Source organism: Embiotoca jacksoni, unplaced genomic scaffold (genome assembly GCF_022577435.1).
Source record: "Embiotoca jacksoni isolate LCO1_2020_lvr unplaced genomic scaffold, fEmbJac1.0.p SCAF_84, whole genome shotgun sequence".
NCBI lineage: Eukaryota > Metazoa > Chordata > Actinopteri > Embiotocidae > Embiotoca > Embiotoca jacksoni.
Window position 1 is genome coordinate 250,001 of NW_027185441.1, and position 19,235 is coordinate 269,235.

Below are 19,235 nucleotides of genomic sequence, written 5' to 3' on the forward strand. Positions count from 1 at the left end.
TCTGATGCATCAGATAGTTGAAACCAAGAACCATCGGAGACGTCGTCCTTGGAAACTGTTCGGAAAAGACCGGGAAGAAAACCGATCTGTCCATCAAGAGCCCACTTCAACCAATCAAATCACTGCTTCTCGCTGTGTTGCCACCTGAACCACACCTGGAGCTGCCGGTCCATCCTCACTGGGCGCTGATTGGTCAGAACCACCGCTGTTTGGGACACAAACTCACAACGAGGTGGGTTCTGGAAAACCCGGCTGCCTCACGAAGAAACACTCGTTCAGGTGTAGAAAACGATCCGGTTTACGGGAAGTCTGTGAATAAGTTCACTTCCATTTGTAACTTAAAATCCGTTGAGGGTTGTTGTCACGTGGACATGAAGTTAAAGTCTGTGTTCAAACCGTCCAACCCCCTCCGACCTCCTTCTTCTTATACTCTTTACACTGCGTCATCTTACTTCCTGCTTTTCTTCGGAGTAATTGTCCGGTAGAGGCAGCGGAGGAGCAGTTCACCCCGTCGGAAGCGATTCAGTGCTTTACACAGATTTGGTAAAAAGATGTTTAAATTCTTCACACGCTCTCGTTTTCAAAGCAGCCAGAAAAAAGACGTGAAACTTTCTGTACGATGCCGATTTTCTTCTCAAGCAGACAAACTGTTCTCAGCAAAACAATGTTCTTCACTCCATTTCTTTGTAAATCTATATTTTTCTGTCCATGAGTTCATTGGAATTTTTACAAAAGTGACTTCCTTCACTTTGTAAAAATATCCCACACTGCATGAGATGACAGATGGGTAAATAACAGTTATCTGACACTAGCATGTCAGTGATGACGCAAAGCTCTGATGATTCATAAGTCTGTGGAACCTCAAATTTCTGCCGACATAAAGTATTTATAGTTTTTAGAGTGTTTTCACCCTAAAATAGGGAAGAGTTCAGGTTCTGATGGAACTTTACTGGACTCTGGTTGAACGGTTGGTTATCAGTTCTAATATCGCTGCATGCAGCAGCAGCTCTTCGTGTCTCCGCTCAGGTTTCTACCAGGACTTCAACCTGTCCGTCACTCTTCTGGATGTTTCAGTAAAAAGCTGCAGAGATCAGACGTAACCCGGAGAGCTCAGCGAGCCCGAAGCGCCGCTTCAAACATTTCAGGTAGGAATCCCTCACTGCACACATTTCAACATGATGTTGGACTTTACATCCCTGTTGCAGAGAGAACAAAGAACATTTACTGCAGACATGCATCTAAAAATATTTTTGTTCCTCTGATTCTCTTGAACTGAACTTGTTTACTGACTGTAGGATTCACTGACATCATTCACTTCTTATTTTCCTGCTGGATCTTGGGACTAACTTAACTAATACAGATATTTCACATTTAAAACCTACTTTATTATTCTTATTATTGTTATTATTAGTGTTAATTCTTTTGAAAAACACTGCTGTGATATCAATAAAAGGGATTAAATCTAAAGTGCATATTTGTGGTCAGGTGCCTGCTGATATTTTTCTTTTTTATATTTATTTGGATAATTACAATTTTGATTAAGAGAGATGTTAATTAAGGTTGTAGTGGAAAGTAAACTCATGTCATGACTCTGTACTCTGTTTTATTTGCAGAATGAAGTTTACCCACCTTTAACTGCCCATTAATATGTCCTTATAATAATTAAACGAGATTTTTATTGCTGGTTGTTTGGTTTATGACTCCATCACAATTACTATATTGTTTTGGTTTAGTCTCACTTCTCTTATCGACCTCATTTCTGTCATCAGCAGTCAACAACTGCTAAAACAGATCTGATAAACTCAGTTAAGGGTACCTGCACAAAAAACAAATGTCAGACAAAGTAAGTAAGATACTGGTATCTAAATAAAGCAGAGTATTTAGGAGCTCGGGATAAGATAGCCTTCATTGAAAAAAAGCAGCAGCGGATGAATCCAAACCTCCAACATTGTTTCACACTCAGCAGATGGAGAGGCTGTTCGGTTCCGTTCGGTTCTGTTCGGGCTCACATGCAGTCTGTGGCTGATTTCTCCATTTCTCATCTTCCTGTGACCTAAAAACTACGCAGCCTGCTTTCCTTTTTGGTCCGAGCACAAAGACACAACCGACGGATTTCTTGTTTAACCTGAATCCGCTCCGACCTCCATCCCAGAGACGCGCTGAACAGCTTCACGCGGACAAAACACCCGAACATCCACTTTAAGTTCCGGACTCTTTCTGTCCAGAAGAAGAAAAGTGAAAATAAAAAGTGAGCTGCCGTCTTACCTTCCTTTTTTAAGGCATTGATGATCGACTTCATTTTTACTCCTTTATTAGTCCGACTGGAGGTCACGCCTCGCGTACATCAGGACTTCTGAGAGCCCGCGTTTCCCTCTCAGCACCACGGACAGAGACTCCGCGGAGAGCCGCGCGCATGATGCCGCTCACACCTTCCACTCCCGCCGCCTCCCGGGAGACCAACGACCCCCTCAGCGAGGCACACACTCTAGCCCCGCCCCCTTACACACCTCCCCTCTCTCTCTTCTTTCCGTACCCCCTGGGGAGAGGCTATGCACATTCCAACAGAGCAGCAGTGATGGAAGTAACACTGCTGGTCATTGGTAAAAAGTCACTAGGAAATAGTCATTGGTAAATAGTCATTAAATAGTCATTAGTAAATAGTCATTGGTGAATAGTCATTAGCGGGTGGCACGGTGGTGCAGTGGTTAGCATTGTCGCCTCACAGCAAAAAGGTTCTGGGTTCGAATCCCGTCCTGGGCCTTTCTGTGCGGAGTTTGCATGTTCTCCCTGTGCTTGCGTGGGTTCTCTCTGGGTTCTCCGGCTTCCTCCCATCATCCAAAAACATGCACCTCAGGTCAGGTTACCTGGCGCCGCGCTAGTGGCAGCCTGCTGCAGCATCTCCCCCCTGAGAGCCCCCTTGCTGTAGCGAAGAAATTTCACCTCGGGGATTAATAAAGCAAAATAAAAAAAATAAAAAAATAGTCATTGGTAAATAGTCAATAAGAAATATTTATTCATAAATAGTCATTAATAAAGAGCATCAAAGGTGTGTGACAAATATATTTTCCAGCCCACTAGCACGCCAAACTGTATTTAGATACTGTGTCAGTGTCACGTTTTGCTTTGCCTCGGCGTGAAAAGCACGCACATGAGTTGAAGAAAGAGGTTATGTGACAAAACAAAGAACTTTAAAAACATGTAAGGAGGAGGTCAGGGTGGGATGGAACCACTGCCTGTATATAAAAGTGGATGTAGCTTCTAGCTCTGGCAAGGGAGGCCAAGTGCCATAAAGTGCAATACCACTGAGGGCCACTAGGGCTGCCTCTAAAAATCTCTGTCTCCAGTAGACTCCCATTAAACTTGTCTCCTAAAACACAATCAAATGTTTCCAGAAGTCATCATGGTGTCATCTGATGATTACTTTCTGGCGGCCCTTCTGAAAATAATTCCACCATTAGTTAAATATTAGGCCTCAAAAAGCGGATTGTTTGGTGGGCGTGTCTGTTTGACTGACAGGTCTGAAGTGCAGTCAGGTTTCAGCTCGGTGGACGGGGCATCGTGTCCTCGGGTTCGGAGTCAGATTCTCACTCCCCCCCCAACTCGTCCAAATATGGTCACTTTTGGCCCCAACAAACAAAAATGGCGACACAAGACTTTCACCTGGAGGACTCGTGTTTGTGTTAAAAACTTGGATAGGAAGTTACGGACATAACATTACATACAAGCATATAATTTACGTAACATACGTGAATTGACATAACTAACACTATTTATTTAAATGTATGTGTTTTAACCAAACCGTGATGTTTGCCTACCTAACATGACTAACACGCTGCCCTCTAGTGGTCTGATCAGGGAATTACAAACTTTGGTGTGATCCCGGGTTGTATTTTAAAGTGGAATAAATTGCTGGACAGACAGATGCAACACTGATTCTATTTTAATATCGTCCTGATCTGAGACTTCTGATAGCAAAACCTGCAGAAATCAGTGCACAGATATAATAAATGCAGAACGCACAGGTCACTGAATAGTTTGATGAAGACGGATGAGTACTTTCATGTTCGCTGTGGCCTTCAGTCACCAGATCTCAACACAACTGACCCAACCAAATTTTTTATATTAAAAGATAAAGTTCAGTTCTCAGTATCCATAAATTAAATATCAGATGTTGGATCAGCTCGCTGCCGACAACATTTGGTTTGTTTAAATTCTTCATTTGCATTTTCTGTATTTGTATTCATTTAAAAACTGCTCAGAGATTTACACTCGTCTGATTTCTGGGGTGAGATTCAACATCACAGAGTTCGACCGCCTCAGAGGTCACAACTGTTGGAATTTTCAAAATAAAACATAAAAACTGACATTAAGGAGCAAATTCTCTTTATACAGAATGTTTTAACATCTCTGAGCTCAGACGGATATCAGAGACGACTCAGTGGAAGAATGTAAAAATAACTCAGAGTTGTATGAATCTCATTTACAGTTGCTTCATTTGCACGTTGAAAATTAATAAAAGATGAAAAGAATTGAGACAATAATAACTGACTCTGCAGATTGAAAACCCCAAGACACGCACACACACACACACACACACACACACACACACACACACACACACACACACACACGGTGTCACACCAGTAGAGGAGCACACGGCTGGATATTTAACATGTGGAAAAGAGAAGATATATAATAGTTATAAATATAAATATAATATAATAGTTATGACTATAATATAATAGTTATAAATATAATATAATACTTATAAATATAATATAATAGTTATGAATATAAATATATATATAATACTTATAAATATAATATAATACTTATAAATATAATAATTATAAATAAAAACATAATATAATACTTATAAATATAATATAATAGTTATAAATATAATATAAAAGTTATAAATATAATACTTATAAATATAATATAATAGTTATGAATATAATATAATAGTTATAAATATAATATAATACTTATAAACATAATATAATAGTTATGAATATAAATATAATATAATACTTATAAATAAAAATATAATATAATAGTTATAAATATAATAGTTATAAATATAATAGTTATAAATATAATATAATTGTTATAAATATATATAATAGTTATAAATATAATACTTATAAATATAAGTATAATATAATACTTATAAATATAATATAATAGTTAGAAAAATCTACTAAAAAACATCTGAAGAGGCGACTGCTGAAATATTCAAATTACTGCACGTTTCTTTACATAATTAAGATTTAAGTCGAAGAAAACGATGCTGAAATGCAGTTAAAAACATTAAATACATTTTTTTTTTAATGTGTAATAGAAGCGTAACACTTCATAAAATGAGTTATAAAATCATAACGTGATAATAAAAAGTAAATGTGTGAGTGTATTTTTTCGGCGGTGTGGTGTCTGAAGGGATCGGTGTCCACGAGGAACTTCAGCTGCACACAATATAACTAACGGTTTCTAAACTGCAAAAAACTCGGACAAAATACAAGAAAAAAAACGGTGAATTTAAGGAATATGAGATTATCTGTCCACGCAGCAAAAAAAAAAAAATCTGAGAATCAGCTGCTTCCCGTCGAGAGAGAAGTTCTGATACAAAGATCTGAAATAAGAAGAAAAGGCTGTTTTGTCCAAATGACTGGAGATCAGACTTACAGCTAAAATACACTGAAGATGAGTAAATCATTCGAAATTCATTGTTTTTTTTCTATCCTTAATTTTAGCACAGTGGAAAAAATGAAGGCCAAGAAACGAGTAAAATCAGTAATTTAAGTGGAAGTGACTCGAAACAAGTCGGCCTGAAACCAGATTTAATTTAATACCTAAAACCTTAAAGTTCACCAACCATCCATTTCTACTACAAACGACACCAGTGGGACTTTAAACGTGAACATGAGATGATTTGACTCTTCAGCCGTGAGGCTCATTGACTCCACGCTGACGGGCTACAACCGGATCTTTTCCTCCAGGAAGTATCGGAGCTCCCTACGTCTGCTGCCCGCCAGTTGTTGGGAGCCAACGATGGACTGGTGAGCATCTTCTTTGGGAAACAACTCCTTGTAGTTGCTAGGCAACCCAGAGGGGGCCGGCTCCTTCCACCATTACAGCTACACTTCCCCAGCAGCGTGAATCCTATGGTATGATGAAACGTGCCCCTCTGTGTCGTCGTCATGTTTCCGTCTGCTTCCTGACAGAGGCTCGTTAGAGCGCCATCTTCCTGCTATCTGCTGCTACTAATTCGTCCACAGGGCAACCTCGCCACACAGCCGCGCAGCAGATGGCCACACTCAAAGCATATGTTGTCATAAACTATGCAATAATGCAGCGAGGATCAGATTTCCTTCACGTGCTTCCAGACTGTTCACAGCCAGAACTCGTCTGTGTTGGAAATATGGAGGAAAAAGCACACACAGATATTTTAAAATCTACTGAGCCACAAAGATGAAGTCTCTCATCATCCAAAGAGACTCCATGAACCTGAACTGGTTCCTGACGGCAGGAGAAACAACCACGTAGTTATAAATATAATATACCTCCTTCATGGACATGTTGGTAAACCAAGAGGCAACTTCAACACCGACAAGTAAAACCAAAGTTAACGCAGTATGTGTGTGGTAGAGAAGTGTGTGTGTGTGTGTGTGTGTGTGTGTGTGTGGTAGAGAAGTGTGTGTGTGTGTGTGTGTGTGTGTGTGTGTGGTAGAGAAGTGTGTGTGTGTGTGTGTGTGTGGTAGAGAAGTGTGTGTGTGTGGTAGAGAAGTGTGTGTGTGTGTGTGTGTGTGTGTGTGTGTGGTAGAGAAGTGTGTGTGTGTGTGTGGTAGAGAAGTGTGTGTGTGTGTGTGTGTGTGTGTGTGTGTGTGGTAGAGAAGTGTGTGTGTGTGTGTGTGTGTGGTAGAGAAGTGTGTGTGTGTGGTAGAGAAGTGTGTGTGTGTGTGTGTGTGTGTGTGTGTGTGTGTAGAGAAGTGTGTGTGTGTGTGTGTGTGTGTGTGTGTGGTAGAGAAGTGTGTGTGTGTGTGTGGTAGAGAAGTGTGTGTGTGTGTGTGTGTGTGTGTGTGTGTGTGGTAGAGAAGTGTGTGTGTGTGTGTGGTAGAGAAGTGTGTGTGTGTGTGTGTGGTAGAGAAGTGTGTGTGTGTGTGTGTGTGGTAGAGAAGTGTGTGTGTGTGTGTGGTAGAGAAGTGTGTGTGTGTGTGTGTGTGTGTGTGTGTGTGTGTGGTAGAGAAGTGTGTGTGTGTGTGTGTGTGTGTGTGTGTGGTAGAGAAGTGTGTGTGTGTGTGTGTGTGTGTGTGTGTGTGTGTGTGTGTGTGTGTGTGTGTAGAGAAGTGTGTGTGTGTGTGTGTGTGTGTGTGTGTGGTAGAGAAGTGTGTGTGTGTGTGTGTGGTAGAGAAGTGTGTGTGTGTGTGTGTGTGGTAGAGAAGTGTGTGTGTGTGTGTGTGTGTGTGTGTGTGTGGTAGAGAAGTGTGTGTGTGTGTGTGTGTGTGTGTGTGTGTGGTAGAGAAGTGTGTGTGTGTGGTAGAGAAGTGTGTGTGTGTGTGTGTGTGTGTGTGTGTGTGGTAGAGAAGTGTGTGTGTGTGTGTGTGTGTGTGTGTGTGGTAGAGAAGTGTGTGTGTGTGTGTGTGTGTGTGTGTGTGTGTGTGTGTAGAGAAGTGTGTGTGTGTGTGTGTGTGTGTGTGTGTGTGGTAGAGAAGTGTGTGTGTGTGTGTGTGTGTGTGTGTGTGTGTGTGTGTGTGGTAGAGAAGTGTGTGTGTGTGTGTGTGTGTGTGTGTGTGTGTGTGTGTGTGTGTGTGTGTGTGTGTGTGTGTGTAGAGAAGTGTGTGTGTGTGTGTGTGTGTGTGTGTGTGTGTGTGTGTGTGGTAGAGAAGTGTGTGTGTGTGTGTGTGTGTGTGTGTGTGTGTGTGTGTGTGTGTGGTAGAGAAGTGTGTGTGTGTGTGTGTGTGTGTGTGTGTGTGTGTGTGTGTGTGTGTGGTAGAGAAGTGTGTGTGTGTGTGTGTGTGTGTGTGTGTGTGTGGTAGAGAATGTGTGTGTGTGTGTGTGTGTGTGTGTGTGTGTGTGTGTGTGTGTGGTAGAGAAGTGTGTGTGTGTGTGTGTGTGTGTGTGTGTGTGTGTGTGTGTGTGTGTGTGTGGTAGAGAAGTGTGTGTGTGTGTGTGTGGTAGAGAAGTGTGTGTGTGTGTGTGTGTGTGTGTGTGTGTGTGTGTGTGTGTGTGTGTTTGTGTGTGTGTGTGTGTGGTAGAGAAGGTCAGGCTACCCTTGTTTGAGTGTCCTACTTCACAGCTGTCGGTACTTTGTCTCTCGGAGTTCTGTCTCTGTCTCCATCTCTGTCCCTCTGTCTCCATCATTATGTCTCTGTCTCCATCTTTGCCTCTCTGAGTCTGTCTCTGTCTCCATCTCTGTCCCTGTCTCCATCTCTGTCCCTCTGTCTCCATCATTGTGTCTCTGTCTCCATCTTTGCCTCTCTGAGTCTGTCTCTGTCTCCATCTCTGTCCCTGTCTCCATCTCTGTCCCTCTGTCTCCATCATTGTGTCTCCGTCTCCATCTTTGCCTCTCTGAGTCTGTCTCTGTCTCCATCATTGTGTCTCTGTCTCCATCTTTGCCTCTCTGAGTCTGTCTCTGTCTCCATCTCTGTCCCTCTGTCTCCATCATTGTGTCTCTGTCTCCATCTTTGCCTCTCTGAGTCTGTCTGTCTCCATCATTGTGTCTCTGTCTCCATCTTTGCCTCTCTGAGTCTGTCTCTGTCTCCATCTCTGTCCCTGTCTCCATCTCTGTCCCTGTCTCCATCATTGTGTCTCTGTCTCCATCTTTGCCTCTCTGAGTATGTCTCTGTCTCCATCTCTGTCCCTGTCTCCATCTCTGTCCCTCTGTCTCCATCATTGTGTCTCCGTCTCCATCTTTGCCTCTCTGAGTCTGTCTCTGTCTCCATCATTGTGTCTCTGTCTCCATCTTTGCCTCTCTGAGTCTGTCTGTCTCCATCATTGTGTCTCTGTCTCCATCTTTGCCTCTCTGAGTCTGTCTCTGTCTCCATCATTGTGTCTCTGTCTCCATCTTTGCCTCTCTGAGTCTGTCTCTGTCTCCATCATTGTGTCTCTGTCTCCATCTTTGCCTCTCTGAGTCTGTCTCTGCCTCCATCTCTGTCCCTCTGTCTCCATCATTGTGTCTCCGTCTCCATCTTTGCCTCTCTGAGTCTGTCTGTCTCCATCATTGTGTCTCTGTCTCCATCTTTGCCTCTCTGAGTCTGTCTGTCTCCATCATTGTGTCTCTGTCTCCATCTTTGCCTCTCTGAGTCTGTCTCTGTCTCCATCATTGTGTCTCTGTCTCCATCTTTGCCTCTCTGAGTCTGTCTCTGTCTCCATCTCTGTCCCTCTGTCTCCATCATTGTGTCTCTGTCTCCATCTTTGCCTCTCTGAGTCTGTCTCTGTCTCCATCTCTGTCCCTGTCTCCATCTCTGTCTCCATCATTGTGTCTCTGTCTCCATCTTTGCCTCTCTGAGTATGTCTCTGTCTCCATCTCTGTCCCTGTCTCCATCTCTGTCCCTCTGTCTCCATCATTGTGTCTCCGTCTCCATCTTTGCCTCTCTGAGTCTGTCTCTGTCTCCATCTTTGTCTCTCTGTCTTCATCAGGAGGTAATAAAGCTGCTTAATTCCCCGTCACAGATTCAACCTGCATTCATCAGCTGACTTCCTGTTGTCGTCCTGTCTGGACAGACGGACGGACAAAAGACTGACGGCACCTTCTGCTGATTGAAAACTGAATCTGGATGTTTGATTGGAATAATTCACCCGGTGGGAAGAGCAGCAGGAACTCAACACAGCTCAGGAAGCAGTAAACACACTGTTGATGGGACACAGCTGGACACAGCTGGACAGCTGGACACAGCTGCATCCACACCGTCTGTGAGGCGTCTCTATCTCCTTCCTCGGAGGACACACCGTCTTCACACACAGAGTAACATCAGAAACTGAATGCATGAATATATTTCCAGGTTGAATCAGGCAGTAAAATACTTTTTTATTTTGTTGATTAATTAACTTTATTTCGACCCCCCCCCCCCCCCCCCGACCACAACAGCTGTACGGTGAACGTCTGGAGAGACGGAGACGATCCGCTGACAGCCTCCAGCTAACCGGTTGGACATGAACTGGATGAATACATAAAGTCAGCTGTTTGTTGAACATCTGCTCTGATTCAGTTTCTCTTCATGAACAGAAATGATTTAAAAAAAATTAAAAAGGGAACATGAATACTTTTATCGTTTCATTTCTTTTGTCCTCCATGCTTCATATTTCAAAATAAAATGACGGTCAATTGTTGGCTTCTTCTTCCACTTCAGAAGTCAAAGAAACAATGACATAACAAAATGGAAGATTAGAAGTGTTGCATCATCGTCACCGAGTGAGACAGAGAAACTGAGAAAGCTGCAGGGCTTAGACACACACACACACACACACACACACACACACACACTCACACACACACACACACACACACACACACACACACACACACACACACACACACACACACACACACTCACACACACACACACACACTCACACACACACACACACACACACACACACACACACTCTCACTTTCACTCACACACACACACACACACACACACACACACACACACACTCTCACACTCACTCTCTCACTTTCACTCACACACACACACTCACACACACACACACACACACACACACACACACACACACACACACACACACACACACACACACACTCTCTCACTTCCACTCACACACTCTCACACACTCACTCTCTCACTTTCACTCACACACACTCACTCAGACACACACACACACACTCACTAGTGGGAGGGAGGGTAAGAGTGGGAGGGGCGGCACCGACCTCTGCAGCAGGCTGAACCCATGGCGGCCAATGGAGAGTCCAGAAGTGAAGCCGTCCCTCAGAGACGGAGTGAGGACGCCGGAGCGGCTAATCCGGGGGCCGGTTTTGGAGACAGTGTGAATGTAGGGAGGAGGGCGGGGGTGTTGGGCAATGGAGGGCGGGGGGGCGGGGGCGGGGGGGGGGGGGGGAGGGGTTGATGTCGACAGCGGCAAGTGTTTTGGGGGTAATCCTGCATCGCTCCATTCCGGTCTTTGGCGTGCACGAGGATTACATCGCTAGATTAGATTAGATTAGATTAGATTAGATTAGATTCCTCCCTGTTTCTATTTATTTATTTATTTATTTGTCCGTTTGTTTGTTTGTTCATCTTTTCTCATTTTCTCCGAGGTCCTCTAATCCTCTCTGTGCTCCACGAACGACTCTCCAGGCCGAGTGACGCTCAGTGTTCACTTCAGCCGACACACTTCCTGTTTCCTGTCTGCGTCGGTGAACGGGTGTTCGTCTCTTCGGGTGTTGAGTCACCGACTGAAGAAATAACGAGGCGGGAAAACAAAACAACAAAAACAGGGAATTTGTGCAAAAGGTTTTGTTTTGATGGTTGCATGTCGTCTTCTCTCTGTCACAGAAGGAACGCTTCATCCGGTCGACTTCACGACGTGGAGACGAAGCTCAACGACAGGTTCTGGATTGTTCTTTGTTCTCCGTCTGAATCACGACCGTCACAGAAATATGGGTTTGAAATGAGACTGAGGTCATCACGGTAACCAAGAGGGAACTTTTGGTTGACTGAAGCAGATTTTTGCATTTTATTCTACTTCAGAAGAACTTTTCACTTTAAAAACGACCGTGAGAGCGACCTGCCGTGTCTGATAAAGGACATAATCATCATAAAGTTTCAGGCCTAAAACATTCATTTAGTTTTTGTGAATGTTCGAATAAACTTTTTTTGGATCTTGCAGCAGCTTTTACACAAAAAAATTCAAATCAATTTGTGGAGTTTTGAGATTTTTTTTGCAGTGAAACTGCAGGAAGTGACAGGAACAAAGTTGTGATTTTCTTTTTTTAAACTTTTAAAAAAATATAAAGATTCATATGGAATCCCTTCATGTGACAGTTACCATCAGCACATCAGCTGTTGTTTCCTGAACTTAAAGAAGCATCATGGAGCTCAAAGTTAAAGTATCTTTCCAGAACAAACAGTCTGTGACTATCTTATAGAAACAAAGAACACATCTGCCTTCAAAATAAGAGCTTCAGATCATCTTTAAATACTGTAATATAAAAACAAAGAACACATCTGCCTTCAAAATAAGAGCTTCAGATCATCTTTAAATACTGTAATATAGAAACAAAGAACACATCTGCCTTCAAAATAAGAGCTTCAGATCATCTTTAAATACTGTAATATAGAAACAAAGAACACATCTGCCTTCAAAATAAGAGCTCATTCAACACAGACTGGAGGATCAGACTGAAGCAGGAGACGGTTGGTCGCTTCGACTACATTTTCCGTAAACCCCAGCACTCCCTGTGTTTTCTCCAGTTAACCAGCATGTGGTTTGTTGTGATGATGAGAAGAGGATGAAGAATATATGAGGAGTTATAAGCTTCTTTTACAACCTGCACATTTTCCAAATTTCCTCCAGAAATTGTCAGAATTTATTGTGAATGCAGGATTCTTCTCTTGAGGGACTTTGGATGGGCCCGAACCTTAGATTGAGAAACACGGTGCTCCAGTTCACCAGCTCCCACAGCGCACAACATGTACACATGCACACAACATGTACACATGTACACAACACATACACATGTACACAACACGTACACAACACGTACACATGTACACAACACGTACACATGTACACAACACGTACACATGTTCACAGCACGTACACATGTACACAACATGTAAATAACACGAACACATGCACACAACATGTACACAATACGTACACAACACAACATGTTCACAGCATGTACACATGTACATATGTACACATGTACACAACACGTACACCACACAGCATGTTCACAACATGTACACATCACGTACACATGTACACAACATGTTCACAACACGTACACATGTACACAACACGTACACATGTACACAACACGTACACAACACGTACACAACACGTACACATGTACACAACAAACATGTTCACAACATGTACACATGTACACAACATCTTCACAATATGTACACAACACAACATCTTCACAACATGTACACAACACGTACACAACACGTACACATGTACACAACACGTACACACGTACACAAAATGTACACATGTGCACAACATGTACACAACAAAGACGAGTCGGTTAAATCCATAAAATCTTCGCACGCATCATCTGACACCTCTAGAAACTGACCAATCAGCTGCTCCGACACTGACCAATCAGCTGCTCCGACACCTCTAGAAACTGACCAATCAGCTGCTCCGACACCTCTAGAAACCGACCAATCAGCTGCTCCGACACCTCTAGAAACCGACCAATCAGCTGCTCCGACTGCAGCATCACTCGTTCTGCTGGAAACACGAACTCTCATCCTCTCGTAATCCCACCGAGGAGATTACAGGAGGAAGTCACGAGGAGTAGCAGACCACGCAGGATTTGAAACGTATCTCGAGGAAGACGAGAGGAGGAGGAGGAAGAGGAAGAGCAGGAAGAGGAGGAGGAAGAGGAGGAGGAAGGGGAGGAGGAAAGGGAGGAGGAAAGAGGAGATTTGTTACTCACCGATATCACACTCTTTGTGGTTCTTGATGAGTTCAGCAAGCTCAAAGTTTCCAGCGATGATGGCGACCTGGAGAGAAACAGGAAGGAGGAGAAAGAAGGAGGAGACAGAGAAAAAGACATTAACACATAAAACACACAACGGTGTGTTTGTGGACGAGAACCAAACAACTGCAGGAGGTTGCTGAACGCATCATGAAGGAAACAGATGAAGATCCAAAAGAACAATTCTTCACCAGAAAAAACAATCAAAATAAAAACAGAGAAGAAAAAGAAACTTGTTTTTCTGCTCGCATGTCAATCACAGACTTATTGTTTCTGATTTTCAGGGAGTTCTTTAAACGAGATGTGAAGCAATGACTCTGTAATCTATCACACGGGTACAGATGACATGACAGCGAGCGGCGCACGTGAAGCCATGTGAGTCCTTCACTCAGACTGAGTTCATGGTCCATCGTTCAAAACAAGGAAACACACTTTTTAAACAGGAAATATTAACATTTGAATAAAGCTGTATACAACTAAGGATTCAATAAAACCTATCTGTTTGGTTGTTTTCTGACAGTCGTCCACTTTTCCTTCTTCAACCTGATAAACAACGTGATCACTGATCTCTGGGACTTTTCTATCTTTTAAATTCTTCTAATAACAAGCAGAGATGGAAACCTTCCTTTCTTTTGGAGCAGAAAGTGACCATATATGGACGAGCTCCACATTAATGTAAGGACAGCTGGTCTTTCAGTGTGTGCATCAGAAGAGGAAGGAGGCCATGATATTTCAAATGATCTCATACTAATACATACTACTGTTTCTAGAAATTTGAATCTCTAATCCATGTTTGATCTCATTAAAAAGCGTTTCTTACATCTTCTTTGAAAATGTTCATGAAGATTACAGTTAAACGTCGACTCCCTGAACTCTTCTCGGAGAATTAAAGTGGTTTGAGCGCTGATCTTCACAGAGCCGTGTGATCTGAGAGCGTCCACCAGGGGGCAGTGGAGGGTTTCCTCTGGGTGATCTGACACACGGAGATGATTGTTGTCATGTAGCTGCTCAGTGTTACAGGTTTACAGTTCACCTGGAGTCCACACACACACACACACACACACACACACACACACACACACAAAAACAACAACACACAAAAACAACACACACACACACAACAACACACACACAAACACAACAACACACACACACAAACACAACAACACACACACACACACACACACAACACACACACACAACAACACACACACAAACACAACAACACACACACACAAACACAACAACACACACACACACACACACAACAACACGCACACACAAAAACAACACACACAAACACAAAAACACACACAAACACAACAACACACACACACAACAACACACACACACAACACACATACAAACACAACAACACACACATACAAACACAAAACAACACACACAAAACAACACACATACATATACACACACACACACACACACACACACACACACACACACACACACACACACACACACACACACACACGTCCAGGAACCAGAGGGATGGAGAGGAGGTGTGTCAGGAGTAAAATAAGCTCCTCCCTCTGCAGAGACCTTTTCTACAAATAAAAACACAGCATCTCTGAGATAAAAGATACTTTCCTCCAGTTTCTTTTTAGCTACAATCTACTTTGAAATAAGAAGAGAGTCAATAGATGTAAATGTGAGCTGCTTCTCGGTTTGTGATGTGTCCTCCAGCGGGGGAGGTCGGGGGTGTGGGTGAGATGGATCTTCCACAGACATGCGAAAGATGTATGACGGCCGTTCTCAGAGAGGAAGCTGATCACCGTACGGGATGGAGTAAATCAATTACATAAATATATATATGTAGATGCAGTTAGTTCCAGTTTTTATGTCATAAATGACGCCATGACACTTAAAACCTTCTGCCTGCAGTAAACGATCAGACTTTCCTGTCGATTTCACTTTACTTCCCCGGTCCGCTCTGATTGGAGGATTTGGATGTTACATAAAAACAGCTACGCTAGGGCTTCGTGTGTTCTGTATTGTGACGAAGCACAAAAGGAAGAAGTCTGTGTCGGGTCAAAGGTCAGGAAAAACCCAGGACTTTCAGATGGGAGAGCAGTCAACATGGATTTCTTTTAAGTGACCAGAAACACCATCTTTAATAATATATATAATATATATTACTATAATAATAGCTCCAAAAATTGGTTCCGATCCAGAAGTGTCTTCAGCTGCAATACCAGCGAGTGCCACTAGAGGTCGGCTCCAAAAAGCCTCCGGCTCCATAGACTCCCATTCAACTTCTCTCATCAAATCCAAAGTGAATAAAATGTGTCCATCAGTTATCTCGGTGTTGTTAGCTAAAGTCACTCCTTCTTATTAGTTTTCTGGAGGTCCATCTGAAAATAATCCCTCATTCATTAGAAAAGAAGATTCAAGAAGACCTGTTTTTGGGGGCGTGTCTGTTTGATTGACAGGCCTGTGGTGCAGTCAGGTTACAGCTATCGATGGGCGGGACGTAGTATCGTCAGGTTTCCAATCAGATCGGTCAGATCCACCGCTGGCTCCTCCCCCAGCTCGTCCAAATATGGTCACTTCCTGCTCCAAACCGCTCCGAACTATCAAGATGGTGACGGACAGAATCTGAACTGGAGGATTCATAACGTTCACAAACCAATGATGACATCACTGATGGTTGATGACATCACTGATGGTTGATGACATCGATAAGACACACGCACACTATAATAAAATCATTCCATCGGTGTTGAAACAATACTTGAATATAACACGTTTAAACCAAACTGAGTCCATATTTGAACTGAATGTCTTGATGCCCTTTGACCTGCAAATCCATCTGAAATGAAGAATTCCTGGTTGTTATGGAAATAAACTTTAGATCAGCTACACGAACACTGATGATCTGATTTTCACGTCTTTACTTCATCTTGATCATTCAACTCGAATTACCGCCAACCAGCCGACGTGCAGCTGACCAACCAGAGTCCTCGGTCTCGTTGTATAATGTTTGTTTACTGGAACGTGATTTGCTGACGGCCTTCGCAGGAGAGGATCACTTGCTCTGTTGCATCACTTCACAGTTCAACTATTTCTGTCCCAGCAGAGGGAGGGATGTTCAGCTCAGCTTTCTCCACCAGAGTGAACCATTGCGTCCACAGTTTATCATCACTGACCTCTGCGGAGGGAGAAACGTGACGGACGGCTGTTTTCATCATGAGGAGCTCCAGACCAACAACACTGTAAAACTCTGGGTGTCCAATTTAAACAGCAGGTTTATCTTCACATCACAATATATCATCTGGCTTCAATGCCTCCATGCTGCAGCTCGGCTTCTTCTGAGGGAAGAAAGCAGCAACACAGGAGGTGTTTCTCTGTTTGGTGAAACTGATCCAAGATGGAGGTCACAGAGAACAGCAGAGGGCGCCTTCAGTGAGAAATCAGGTAACCAATGAGGAGCCAGGAAACAGTCACCATTTATCTCTCATTATCATCCCGCCGCCCACCATCACCACCACTACTGCCTTTACCACCATCACCGCCCCCACACACATTCTCTTCCTGCTCTCGGCTGGTTGTCATGGAGACCAACGGTTGTGTATAACAGAGGGCTCACAATGTGCTGATGAGAGAATAACCTGAACACCTCCAGGACCAAAGAGCTGTTTATAGACCTGTGGAGGAAGAAACCAGTTCCACATCACGGGTCGGTGGTTCTAGGACGTAAATGCAACCGACAACTTCTGCTGGACCACCAACACCATCCAGGACGTAAACGCAATCTCTACTGGACCACCAACACCGTCCAGGACGTAAACGCAATCTGTACTGGACCACCAATACCGTCCAGGACGTAAACGCAATCTCTACTGGACCACCAACACCTTCCAGGACGTAGACACAACCTCGACTGGACCACCAACACCGTCCAAGACGTAAACGCAATCTCTACTGGACCACCAACACTGTCCAGGATGTAAACGCAACCGACAACTTCTACTGGACCACCAACACCGTCCAGGACATAAACGCAATCTCAACTGGACCATCAACACCGTCCAGGACGTAAATGCAACCGACAACTTCTACCGGACCACCAACACCGTCCAGGACGTAAACACAACCTCTACTGGACCACCAACACCATCCAGGATGTAAACACAACCTCTGCTGGACCACCAACACCTTCCAGGATGTAAACACAATCTCTACTGGACCACCAACACCGTCCAGGACGTAAACACAACCTCTACTGGACCACCAACACCATCCAGGACGTAAACACAACCTCTGCTGGACCACCAACACCGTCCAGGACGTAAACACAACCTCTACTGGACCACCAACACCGTGTATTTTTGATTCAATTTGAGATATTTATTTTCACACTTCCAGCAGACAGTGAAACAATCATTTTAAATCAGCTGATAAACGTATATTGTTTGTCTTTTAGCTCTATGTTTGGTTTTAACTAACTCCTGAGAGAATATCTGTCCTTTGGCTGCTGAATGCTACAGTTAGCTAGTTGCTAACTGCGTACAGTGAGTTTATCAGTTGTTGTTATTTTGCTGGTGCTGGAAACGAGGCTGAAAGACACTAAAACGAGTTGAGGTCAAACACAGAATGAGGTCATAATTCTCAGCAGGTTTTTCACTCAATGACCTCTTCGACACATCAAAAATGAATGTGATCTGTTGTTAATATTGATAAAATATAAATAATCTATAAAATATCTGTTTTAAAATCAGTGCTCGACTGTGTTCCTGTTATTTTGGTTTCAGGAGCCGTTGCTGCTAATTATTCCCACCGAGGGACCGGGACTTGGCGGATGGAGACTGGGTCTCCCTGCTAGTATCTCTGAGGCTGCTGCACTCAGCAGTCGTTGCCATGGCACCAACCCTCAGCTGTTCACAGGGGGGTTTCAGCTGAACTGGGTTAAACCTGAATCTGCTGGTGTTTGCAGATGGATGTGGACCGGCCCGATGACGGAGCCACATCCCAACACTCTGACTACACCTGGAAATACTGGACGTGATTCACAGAGCAGCACTCTGAATAATGAGATGTCTGACTTACAGTATGTGCCAAGGGTGATGGGAGGAAGAGGAGAATGTGTGGGGCGGGATGGAGGGCAGGAAATAAAAGGGGAGGAAAGAGGTGGGAAACAGACAATGGATATAATGAGGAGCAGAGACAGGAATTAGATTAGAAGAACGTAGAGAGGAGATATAGGAAGAATGTGGAGAATAAAAGACGGTAAATGAAATGAGGTTTTCCAGTGAGGATGAAGAGGTCAAAGGGACGCCGGGTCACATTGGAGCGAAGGAAATATGGTGAGGACGCAAAAAGAACGAAGAAGAGTCGGAGGAGGTGGAGAGGAGGTGAGCGGCGGTTGGAGGGCATCGTTAAATAAAGAACAGAGTTTTTATCTCTTTAGTGGCCCTCAGAGGGGATGATGGGAGTTTTCTGGGCTCACACACACACACACACACACACACACACACACACACACACACACACACACACACACAACTGACACATGATATTATCGAATGGCCCGAGC

The 19,235-nt window shown here is 43.6% G+C and overlaps 1 protein-coding gene across 1 annotated transcript in view; it reads right to left on the reverse strand.

The window, feature by feature from the left end:
* The window catches only part of shank2a (SH3 and multiple ankyrin repeat domains 2a), a 174,860-nt gene that overhangs the window by 86,442 nt on the left and 69,183 nt on the right, over window positions 1–19,235 (reverse strand). The window contains exon 12 of the mRNA XM_069139632.1: window positions 13,640–13,706. Coding sequence (XP_068995733.1) covers window positions 13,640–13,706 — 67 coding nt within the window. The remainder of the gene's footprint in view (window positions 1–13,639; window positions 13,707–19,235) is intronic.